At 37.7% G+C, this 12531-nt stretch overlaps 1 protein-coding gene across 3 annotated transcripts in view; it reads left to right on the top strand.

The window, feature by feature from the left end:
* Positions 1-12531, top strand: part of LOC111512862 (glutamate receptor ionotropic, kainate 2) — a 31489-nt gene that overhangs the window by 436 nt on the left and 18522 nt on the right. For 2 of the 3 annotated variants that reach the window (XR_012464078.1, XM_074169479.1), the window contains exons 2-4: positions 2331-2823; positions 7280-7478; positions 10588-10842. Coding sequence is in view for 2 of the 3 variants with exons in the window: in XM_074169479.1 (XP_074025580.1) it covers positions 2331-2823; positions 7280-7478; positions 10588-10842 (947 nt within the window). In the remaining variant the exon portion in view is untranslated. Of the gene's footprint in view, positions 1-1126; positions 1346-2330; positions 2824-7279; positions 7479-10587; positions 10843-12531 lie in introns of all 3 variants that reach the window. The other variant, XM_074169480.1, reaches the window with a different exon arrangement.

The raw sequence follows: 12531 nt of genomic DNA, 5'->3' as shown, positions 1-12531 counted from the left end.
CAGTTTCATACAAGAATGTGGGAAACTATCTCTCTCAAAAAATAATCTCTCGACCTAATAATCTAGACTAGGACTTGAGGACCATGGTAGAGACTGACCCATCACAAACGGTGGGTGGGATGGCGAAAAAACTAGTCATCGGCTCCCATGCGGTTTTTGATGGTTTGAAACGTATTGGAAAGGTCAAAACCTCGAAAAGTGAGGGCCCCACGATTTGAACGATCGACAGAAATTGTCACGTCACGAGGTATTTCCTTCTTTGCTTTTGTGCAAACAAAACAATCCTTTTTTAGATCTGATCATCTCGGGTGATGAATAGTGTATCCTTTTCGACGACAGACGACCTTCAGGACAGTGATTGGACACCGATGAGCCACCCACGCACCAAAAAAGACCACGGTTACTGTATGGTGGTCAGCCTGGTGTGATTCAATATATGAGTCTGCAACCAGGCCAAACGATCACTTCAAAGTCGACGAAATGTACCAAAAATTGCGTCAACAGCAGCCGGCATTGATCAACAGAAGAGGTCCGATCCTTCTCAACGACAACGCCCATCCGCATGTTCCACAAACCACCATCCGAAAATAAGGCAAATTCAGCGTCTAAGCTCTGCCTCACTCACTATACTTTCCAAACCTCTCGCCAACTGACTACCATCTTTTCAAAAACTCCGAAAACTTTCTCGGTAGAGCTTTCGCCAATCAGGACCAGACAAAAACGACCTTCATCGACTTCATCGAATCCCGAGCACCCATTCTTTATGCTGACGGAATTAATCGAGTTCTGTTATTTAAGCAGAAGTGCGCTGATACAAATGGCACTATTTCGATTGAATTGAATGAGTACTCACTGAAAATTACAGTTCTAAACGGACAAATTTCTTGAAACAACATATTTATGTCTTCAGTTGATAGATACAAAACTATTTCATTTCTTTCGAGTAAATAATATGCCCTGTACGAGTAGAATTGATTTGAACTTGTTTTAAGAATAGCTATAAAAATATGAGTTGAATATTATTTGACAGTTTTATCAGAATAAACTTCGGACGGAATAATGCATTTATAAATATTTTTTGAGAGATAACTATTTCCTTCCTTTCTTTTTTGTAAATTTCTTTCAGTTTCTATTCAACAATGGAGAATCAGAATGCCAAATAACGTTTTTCACCTACTCTAATCCCTCTGGACCTGTACATTAAGGAGGTTGCGTTAATGGCCATGGTACGATTGCGCATGGCTGGTGTAAACCTAGAAGTAGGTCAATTGAGGCGAAGCCTATGGCGAGAAGCGCTTACTGCGCAACCTCTGCTGCAGGCAGCCAGTGATGCAATTGATCCCAGGTTTGTGTATAATAAACCGTACAAAATACAAATGAAACAGAACACACAATACGCATATCTACAGACGGCTCAAAAACCAAAGAATGGGGAATGGGAAAAATACCAGCGTGGTTCAAACAGATCTCAATCGTCACAATAGAAATAACCAGGAAAGGAATTTCCGGCATTAACATAACAATCTGCACTGATAATAGACAAGCCCTATCAGCCTTGAACAGACAACGTGTTACCTCAGGGCTGGTACTAGAGTGCCACCAAGGTTTAGCCAAAGCCTCGGAAGATGATAATATTATCCTGAGGTGAGTTGAAGGGTACGACAGGAGTAAAGGTAATCGCATTGTCGACTTTTCAGCCAAGTAAGATAAAACAACTGTCAGGCATGTTTTATGCGAGTGTCCGGAGTTAATGTCAATAAGAGAGTGTATATTCGGCGAGTTTTGGCCTACACCTGCCGGTATAACATAGATATCCCCCAGTGACCTGTCCACCTTCCTGTAGAGGACAGGATAGACGATGACCTAGGAGGACAACTCCTCGAGAGGATGTATAATGGGTCACATGTGGCCTAAGTGATGTGGGCCTACACTCCCCCTTCCTACACTACGGATACAGAACCTTTTTCACAATAACGTATCTGGAAGTTTTATAAATCTTCCGAGTCAAAAATTTTCCCGCTCACAAGTAAACTTGACAAATAATTGATTTCTTCCATCACTTTTGAAATGAGGTCAACAAATTTGCCAGAAGACAATTTCCACTTTTCGAAATTTAAATTTTTTCAGTGTCATAGTACTCTTGTCATTAATTTTTTTAATCATCACACTGGTATTACCAAGTCAGACCACCTCACTCACTTATTTTGCTCTAAAAATGTAATTCTTCGTTTCACCATCGAAGAGAGGTAATGTACATTCTACTCCAAATAACATTCGTCGAATGATTCATGATTATCTACGAGAAAAATTTCATTTATTTCATTTTTCAGCTGGTTTATTTGAGAACGATACAGACCTCGAGAAAGCTTTGACTTATGCAATCGACTTCCTCAATAAAAATCAGAACGAAGAAGATGTCAAGTTTGTAGCGTTAACCCAGAACGAAGTTGCCGAAAACGAACCTTTCTCTGCCCTTCATCACACGTGCCTTTTACTTGAAGCAGGAGTAGTTGCTGTTTTTGGACCAAGATCTTTCAACAACATCGACATTGTCCAGTCCATCTGCGACTCCAAAGAAATACCGCATATCATTACGAGGTGGAATCTCTGGCCTATGAGGCTTGGCTCTGAAATCAACTTTTACCCCCATCCTCCTTTGCTTGCCAAGGCTTATTTGGATATAATATTTTCCTTTGAATGGGAATCTTTCACCGTTTTGTATGAGGATAACGAGAGTCTCATGAGAGTTACGAGTTTGATAGAAACGGCAAAATCAGAAGGGCTTGTTGTTCAAGTCATGCAGTTAGAGGAAGGAAATTACAGGTAATACACTCCTTATAAGTACTTACTCATAATGATGAAAAGGGTTTCGAAATCCACTCAAGATTTTTGTGAACAAGTGAGAATATTTTGTTTGGAAACATTTCGAAAATATTTCTTCAAAACCAAATATGCAGATTCATTGTTCTCGTAAAATGAGGGGAAAAACCAGTGTTCAAATTTGGTTTCAAAAATTTTCAAAGTTTTATATGTCAAAAATTAGCAAATTAAACTCAGCTCTAGATTTTTCACTGACACAAGTACGACATGAGAATTATCAGAACACTCCAAATGAGGTTTGAGAGGTTCTCTTTCGAAAGTAGCTTGAAACGATGGATTCAAGTCATTGTGGATAATATTTATTCGGAAAAACCGTTTATTTGAAAAAATATCATTCTCCAAATGAGAGGATTCTTTGGAAGTGTAGTTTAGCTCTACTTTGTTGAACTTTAAAACGATGGGCAGTACAATATAGTACTGCCCATCGTCAAGAACTTCTGACATGAATCAAGCGAGTTGAATCATTCGAATACTTTCCCTAAGACATATCGTAAACTTCCTTTGATATTTCAGGCTTACAAGAATGGGTGGGTATTTTGGTTGCTTGATATTTCTAAGGCTTTTGACCGTGTGTGTCATGAGGGATTGCTGTGTATGGCTTTCCACATCTGTATAATCAAATATCTCATTTTGACTGGACCGTCTTGGAAGTTCTTGATGACTCAGACGGTGCATCCACATATTTCTATGGAAAACTTAATAATCTTTTTGATCGCTGCTGTCCCAAGTATACAGTTGGATCCAAAAATAAATATCCTCCTTGATATAATAGAAGCATTATTAGAGATTTGCAGGCTAAAAGCAGAATCTGGCGCAAATACAAGGGTGAGTGTAATCTGCAGGCCCTTGAAGATTTCAAACATCTTCGAGCAAAAATAAAGCATGATGTTTATGTGGCATATAAAAAATTCTTAGATGAAACTGAGGAAGAAATCCCAACAGATTTTGGTCATTTATAAATAATAAACGAGGTAGCTCCAAAATGTCACAAGTACTGAATTTTGAAGGTCAATTGCTGGAGGGGCCTCAAATATCGTAAACGGTTTTGCCAATCTTTTCAAACAATCGTATACCGCTTCTTCCCCTTTTCAGCCAAACTCTGATATCGATAATAATCCCTTTCTTGATATATCAAGCTTCAGTGAAAACGAAGTATACGAGGCACTAAGGTCGCTCAAGCCTAAAAAGACCACTGCTTCAGATGACATTCCAGCTTTCATCCTAAAAGATTGTGCACTTGTGCTTGCTCGTCCTCCATCTATACTAATTAATATCTGCTTAAGATCGGCTACAATACCAAGGATCTGGAGATCACCAAAAGTCTGTCCCATTTTCAAGAAAGGAGATAGACGTGATGTTTCAAATGATTGGCCTATCTCTATTATTTGCAACTTTGCAAAGGTTTTTGAGATTCTGCTGGAGCGAGTTATATATCTGCATGTTAGTTGCAATACAAGTATAAACCAACACGCTTTTATGAAAAATCGTTCAACGGTCACCAATCTTCTGACTGTAACCCAACATACTGCTGAATCTTTTGACAATAGGGCCCAAACTGATGTTATTTACACACACTTTTGTAAGGCCTTCGACAGGCTTGACCATGGCATTCTACTGAACAAAATAGTAGCCCTTGGATTATCTCCATCCTTAATCTGACTCTTTCAGTCCTGTTTACGGTATCGAAAACAATATGTTCAGCTCAATAGTTTCGAATCTACCGAATATAGTGCTTCTTCCGGTATTCCACAATGTTCCAATCTGGGACCGTTGCTCTTCAATAAATTCATTAATGATATTGCAGATGTTAAAGATGTGTATTTCCTTCTATATGCCGATGATCTAAAACTATACTGCCTCGTTGAGAACATATATGATTGTGTGAACCTCTCAGCAAACGTAGGACGGGTTATTGAATGGTGTTATTGAAATAACTTGTCACTGAACCTGGATAAATGTAAAGTCATGTCCTACAGTTTGAAAACGAATATCTTGATCTTTGATTATTCAGTAGAAAACGTTTCCGTGGTGAGACTGGAAACATTCACTGATCTTGGCGACACATTTGACACTGCACTATCATTTAACAGGCATATTGATAATGTTGTAACCTCCTCCTGTCATTTGTACGGATTGATTGCACGTAACAGTAGTGATTTCAAAGAAACTTCGACCTTAAAAACTTTATTCTATGCTTTCATAAGATCAAAGTTAGAATACGCATTAGTTGTGTGGAGCCCCTTTTATCAATATCACATTGATAGAATATAAGCAACTCAACGACGATTTTTAAAACTGCTAAGCCTAAAAACCGATGACATTTATCCTCCAATAGGAACAACCTACTATGAATTGCTACAAAAGCAGTCTCGAAAAAAGGCGTGAATATTGTAGTGTTGCAGTAAACTATGAAATTATCAAAAGCATAGTTGACTGCCCAACATTACAGGAAAAATTTAATATTTGCATTCCTAGAATCTGTTCCAGAAGCCCGAGTACTTTCTATATGAAAACATCTCGCACAAATCTTCTGGAGAATTCTCCGATCCATACCATGTGCAAAATGACAAATTCTGTTAGCGATAATTTAGATATATTTAGTTGCAAATTGTTAAATATAAAATCCCACTTCCTGAAATAACTGTTTTGTCACCTATAATAAATAAATTTGGATTCCGGAACATCGGCTACGGATGCATATCTTCACCGGCGGCAGGAGGTTGCATATCTTGATGAGGATCTAGAAGTGATTTTGAATCGGTTTTCTCCAAGAAGATAAATGTCTCCGAACCAGGGATTCAATCTCCAGCGATTCAAATCCAATGTGCACAGGCACCACTCTAAGAGCGCCTCAAGGATTTTCCTGTAGTGCTTGTGTTTTGTTTTTGAAAAAAAGTCTCCTTATATGTATATAATGTTCAATTTGAGCCTCTATGAAACATTGAAATTTGTTGAGGTATTTTTCACTTCGAAATAGTATTTCAAACAACTATTCTATTCCAGTAGTATTTCTTTCAAGACGGAATTGGTTTCTAGAAAAGAAATCGCATATTAAAATGATAAGACCTCGTGAATCTTTAACTCGCACAAGTTTTGACTTTTGAGGGTTGTCGTTTGTGGGGGGCGACAGCTTGTTAACGGAAAACAGATTTTGACAGAATTCGGCAACCGGCGAATCTAGCAGAATCGTGTCTTCACATTATGGTTCTGATACATTGACCACCTAAAAGAAACTAATGCGTGGACTCCTGAAGCAATGAATTCTGCATCACTTTCGAGAAATCAAGCCGAAATTTCTTTCATATCTCCATTGAGATGTAAAATTTCCTGATGCTGAAGACGTGCAATAACAACTGATGTTCGGGTATCCAAAAACAAGAAGTGTCAATTGTGGTGTCATGAGTAGAGCGAATGATGCACTTACAGTATTTTTTAATAGATCGTTGATGTATAAAAATAGGTTAGAAACAAAATGTATTCCCGAGAACCACCAAAATTAATAGTTTAGAGTTCACCATCGTTCAAGGGAACCATCGAAGACTATTTGTAAGGAACGGTTTTCGAAAAATCTGCAATGATCAAAGACGATCTGACAACCTATAAATTAGTTAAACTTCAAGAAGCAAAGCCTGAGATTCAACGTGTTTCTTGATCATATTGTTCCACATATGGGTAATATATGTAAGGTTTCTTGGTATCCTTTGCTATTGTTTGCTCTCTGAACCATAATAATGGTCGCTCAAGGTATTGAAGCGAATGCGAATGTTTCAATAACAGTATTTCTGATATTTTCGTTACTTGGTTTGATTTTTCAAATATAAGCTGAACTAAGGTAGTCTATCTGAGATAGATTCAGAAGTTTGCAAGTTTGTTATCGCTCCTTCACAAGCTTTTTTATAACTTACAATGTTTGTATGTAAGTTCAATAACTTGGGTTGAATTTCGTAACTGAATTTCAAAGCAGTTATATTCAACCGTTTGAGGTGAAATTTCGCATAGACGTTTAGTTTGGATGACATCAAATATTCTTGATATTACTTCCGAACTTTTCGGTATATGTCTACACAACTCTATCACTTTGGAGTAGTTTTCAATACGAAAATGAAATTCGAAGTATTTTCATTCAAAAATCCTAACTTTGATAAACTCCCACATAGTATATACTAGAGCGTGAGTTTTCACACATAATGAAATATTTGAAGTAATTTTTCCGAATATTCATCCGTTCGATATCATCGAAGTTCGACGTTTCTCTATTTTCAAGACCAATATCAAGACCTACCTCTGCTGGTATTAACATAAATATATCTCTCTTCATTCCGTATCTCACTATTTCACTCTTGAAGATGACTTTTTATATTCCTTTACAGTATACCCTAAATATGTGCATTTTTTCTAGATCCACTATCAAGGATTTGAAGAATTCCGGTGAGAGCTACATAGTATTGGATTGCGAAATCAATCATTTAATTGAGATTTTGACACAACTGCAACAAGCTGGAATCATGAATGAACGCTTTCACTACTTCATCACAAATTTGGATGCTCATACAGAAGATCTATCTCCGTTCATGTACAGCAACGCGAACATAACAGGGGTAAACATGATTTAGTCGTTAAGTTTGAGGCTAATAATATCACCTTCATACCAGATATCACAAAAATACACCTACTAACAAAATTACAATTCGGTGACATGGATACTTCCATTAAATACCCAGAACATAGCTTTCCTTGTTTCATTCACAACAATGAAAAAGTAGGTATCGCGTTGCTGAAAACCAGCCCCTCCACTTTCACTCCGAGATAAAGGCGTGGTGTCCAATGTACAGTGTTGCCGCTATACAATAAAATACTTCATTTCTAGACTTTCAGATACTGGGTGAACAATGTTTCTTTTATCACCTCATAGAGCAGTAGCGACTGGAAATTCAACTCCAAGCGCCGGAGTTCATCCGTTTCAAAGATGAGAAAGATGTAGCGGGTATACCCAAAAAAACGCAATAAACCAGGTGTCTCAAGCATGGTGGTTTATAGAAATAAAAAACACCGCACACATTGCTTTCGTCTTTTAATAGATGTGACTTTGTGAATTAACACATTTGCTTTTACATTACAAACGCTGGCTGGCTGGCATTGTAAACCTTCAAAAAATTCGCAATTTCTTAGAGATCACCCACAATAACCATTTTTTATTAATGGTTTATGAACGAAGCGATTTTGAGCAATACAACATCAATGCTTATCCCATTAAGTACATTACATACATTGTGTGCTTCGCCCTATACTTTATAATTAGCAGCGATCGCACGCGTGTATATCTATACAATATCAGAATTGCACCCGTGCTGAGCCAGGGTGCCTCACTAGTATTTTATATTTCATAGTACATCTCTGATATCTGGAAATTTGGATACATCAGTTTGCCGAACATTACACAGAGTCATTTCCAAAATACTACTGAAATTGATAGATACGACATGAAATTTGCCTACTATAGAGTTGTTAAATGCCTCTAGTTCATTAATTGTGGAAACGAATATTTATGTTGTGTCAGAAACTTCACACCGTGAAAAATTCACGATGAACAAAGTTAATTAATAAACAATACTGATAGCTCATCAATTGTCGAGTCTAGACTGTCTTTTTTCGATGTATCAAGTGCAAAACTATCATCCAACTGAGAGCTCTCGGGTTAAAGCCAAACATTCATTGTTTTATCTCCGATTTTTATTAATGGAAGAAGAGGACGATAATGAAAGCATCGTATGTATAGTTCAGTTCAGTTGAATTGGAGAATTGAATGACATTTACTGACACAGTCTCGATACTGAGTTGATATTACCAGTACCTAGTAACTGAATATAATAACTAAGTGATGTATTGTAGGGGCAACCATTTTTCGATACTCTTGACTAAACTATATACATTGAATATTACAACCTTCGATAATATTGCTGCAACTATATTACTACCGATTGACCCAAAACTTGGTACATGGAGCCCAACAAAATTGGAACCAAGTGGACCAATTAGGAAACGGAAAATATTCATTCATTCATCAATTTTTATTTTGTCCTCTTCAAAGTAGTCAAGCTCAGATATAATACACTTGAGCAGTTATAATGTCAGTTGTCAAGTTGACAAGTTGACTAATTTTCGTTGTGCTAATTTCGAAGTTTAGCATCTATCTTTCGGAATGGAACAAGTTATAGAAGCCAAAAGAAGCAGGTCTGGCTATAATATCAACTATTATACTATGAAATAAGTAGTGCCGAACTAGTGGAAGCATATAAATTCTTTGCAAAGAGAATGGACTTATCGACTCCGACTTTGACATCAGCGATCTGGACAGCGACGATATTATGTCGGGCGAAGAAAGCCAAGCGGCAAAGTCCCACTCAAAAAAGAGGAAAAAAGAACCAGTAACGGCTCAACAAATCAAACAGTTAAAACCCGGTTTTTCTCAGACTGAGTGGACCAATAAGCCAAAACCAAATAAAACTACACCTCCTTATCACAAAAGCCGGGCGTGGTACTGGAAGATCAAATTCAAAAGCCCACTCAGAAAGCTGAGTCGGCAAATATAGAGAAAACAGAAGTCCCGCCACCTGACTTATTGGAAGCAGGCAACGAAGAACTAGTAGCAGACGCCTCGAAAAATGACCGGGCAGAAGCACACAAAAAAGCGGATGAGCCTCCACCCATCCGCGCAAAAGAAAAGTGGTTAGCTTTTAACAGGATTGCTGCTGCGCAAAACATCTCCATATTGTGGGCGGTGAACACAACAGATGGAATTAAAGTCCACCCTAAAAATACAGATGATTATAGGAGAATTACTCGGATCCTCGATCATGAGAAAATACCCTACCTCTCCTATACAATGACCTCAGATAGGTCGAACAGAGAGACCACAAACCCAAGGCTTGTCGGAAGAAACTCAATCAGGAGCGACGTCTCGTATGCGAGGGCCGTTTCATTGTCAGAGAACGCCTGCAGCCCTCCCGAAAGTCTCCCAACGTCCTTAGGGCAGCTGCAGGCACTTTTAGTGAATTTTTCGATACTGCAATCCATACTTGCCGTTGAATAAAATAAGAAACAGCCGCAAAGCCAAAGAAGTACGCTGCGACTTCTACACACAGAGCAAAGAACCAAACAAAGAGGGCCATGCAATCCCGTGCCGCCCCGCCACGGGAACCCAAGAAAAACTCAAACAGCCGAAAGGATACGGGACCCTAGACCCATAAATCTGACTTAAACGAGATAACGAACTTGAGCAGTTGTAATATGTACTTCTTGGTATGTCCTTCAGCTCTCTCAACGATTCGGCTTTTATCTTCTCATTTGTCACAAAACGTCGGATTTTCATAATGGGAACAGGAAATACAGTGGCTGAGGTATGATTACCGTATTCATCAGGTAGTAGTCAAAGCAGCCAAAAAATTCAAACCTCTATTTTTTCATTTCTCTATTTTTTCCCTTTCAAGATTCACTCGAGATATTATGTAATGTTGGAAAGTCTTCAAGGCACAAGAAAACATTTTCCAAATTTACGTTTTCTGAAAAGAAAGTTTCTTCCGTTCAATTTTCATTGTTCGAATGTTGAAGATGAGCCAACCCTTTTTACTTTGCTATATCCATATTGGTATCATAATCACGCCCTACATTTCATAACTTTCTTTGAATGAGATATATATAATATTTCAGATTCGAATAATCAATCCAGGCAATGAATATGTACAAAAAGTGAGCGAAGAATTGTATCCCGATGATTACACAGCTCCTTGGAAGCTCAGAATGGAACCTGCTCTCATAATAGACGCCATGCAAATGTTTGCTGAAATTTTCAATCATAGGCAAAACCTGAGTCCAGTTCCAATTGTTGAAAACAGCAACAGTCTTCCATGTTACGAATCAGATAGTTGGGAACATGGCTACAGTGTTGTCAATATGCTCAAAACTGTGAGTTGTTTGAATGAATTCCAAACTCGAAATGAACTTTGTATTAAGTAGAATTTTGGATATGCTGAACCCGCCGAATTGAAAAAAGTGTGTACCTACGTATTTTGAAGTGTAGATTACGAATCCAAAAGAATAATTCGGTGTCGTACCTCATTCTCACATCATTTCCCTTCCTTGCCACTTTTTAGTTTGGTAATCAATATTTTCTCTATAAGAAACTTGATTTAACAATGAATTCGTTTTTTTGGCAATATTCCTACATTGTAAAATTGTTTACTAGTGATATTTCGAAAAAAAAAACATCTCCGTCAATGAAATTTCCTTTTAAATATTGATGTGGTGAATACCACTGTATAAACTGCAGATAGAGCTTATGACTAGTTGGAAATAATTTTATTTGTTCGGGATATTCAGACGATTCACTCCGTCTGAAGTGACCCTTCCAGTACTGATGAGGAGCTAGTACTCCGAAACCGGTCTATCGGTGACTGAAACTGAAAACTCCTCAGTGGACACGTTAAGAAAAGTACTTCGACCACATCACTGAAGATGACCGCCGTAGTCGTAGTTGAAACGTTTGAAGATTATAAACAAAGAAGACCACAGCAAAACCCGGAAGCCAATCAAAACAAATGATATCAATTTCAGGAAGTTACTTGCGACGAATCTCCCGAATGAGAGTCGTTGCACATGCTTCTGATGTTTTTACTTCAGGTTTCAATCAATAAATCAAATATTTATTGAATAAGTTTTCCTTCACAATCACATTAGACAAAAAACAAATATAAAAAAATCAATATAAAACATACATAAAAAAGTTAATAAGCTACAATCAACCTAGGATTCAAGGAGAAACTCATCCACAAAGTAGCATGCATTTTGCAATAGAAAAATCTTGAGCCGCCTTTAAAAGACATTGATATTTGAGGATTTGATGTCCTCATTAAGCTTATTATATAGCTCAACCCCAAAGCACATGGGGTGAATCTTTGATACTGTCAATCTACCATAAGGTTGATGTAGTTAAGAGTTATTTCTGGTGAAATGATCATGGATTTGCTCATTTCTAGAAATAATTGAAATATTGTTTTTTATATATATCAGAGTTTGGTAGATATACAAACTAGGCATTTTTAATAAACTTCAACGAAGGAACAATGACCTACAGTGTTCACTTGAAGATGCAACAGCCATAATTCTGATTACTTTTTTCTGAATAACAAAATCTTCATCAGCGGTTAGTTGTTTCTCCATCTGGTATCTGCCACACGTACCACGTACGTCGTGGGTTCACATGAAAAGCATGAACAAGAAGCTATATCTACCTCCATGGAAATTTTGATCGTTTTTTGCATACACAAGATCTATCATCTGGAACCACATATGTGCGGCTGGCTTCTGCTGATGTCTCCGTGCATTTGTATTTCTTTTGGCACCCAAGTGTTGCCCATCCTTGCACTTGGTTACACCACACTCTGATGATGGGTCAAAAGCTCAAAAAACTTATATTTGGTTTGACCTTTTCTTGGCTTACAGCTTCATCTACTATTTTTCCATGTCTTCCTGTTTTGTGATACCTATGTTCTTCTCCGCATTTGTATCAGATCCCTTTCAACCTTCCACGTAACTCGTGGCCTTTCCCTTTCTCTGTTGTCAGGTGACTTCTTGTTCATAACTTTCCTGACCATA

The sequence above is a fragment of the Leptinotarsa decemlineata genome, unplaced genomic scaffold (genome assembly GCF_025532065.1).
Source record: "Leptinotarsa decemlineata unplaced genomic scaffold, Ldec_3_MD MMD2_P_RNA_scaffold_5, whole genome shotgun sequence".
In the NCBI taxonomy this organism is placed as follows: domain Eukaryota; kingdom Metazoa; phylum Arthropoda; class Insecta; order Coleoptera; family Chrysomelidae; genus Leptinotarsa; species Leptinotarsa decemlineata.
Note: the sequence above shows the minus strand (reverse complement) of the source record. Positions and strands in the feature narration are given on the sequence as shown.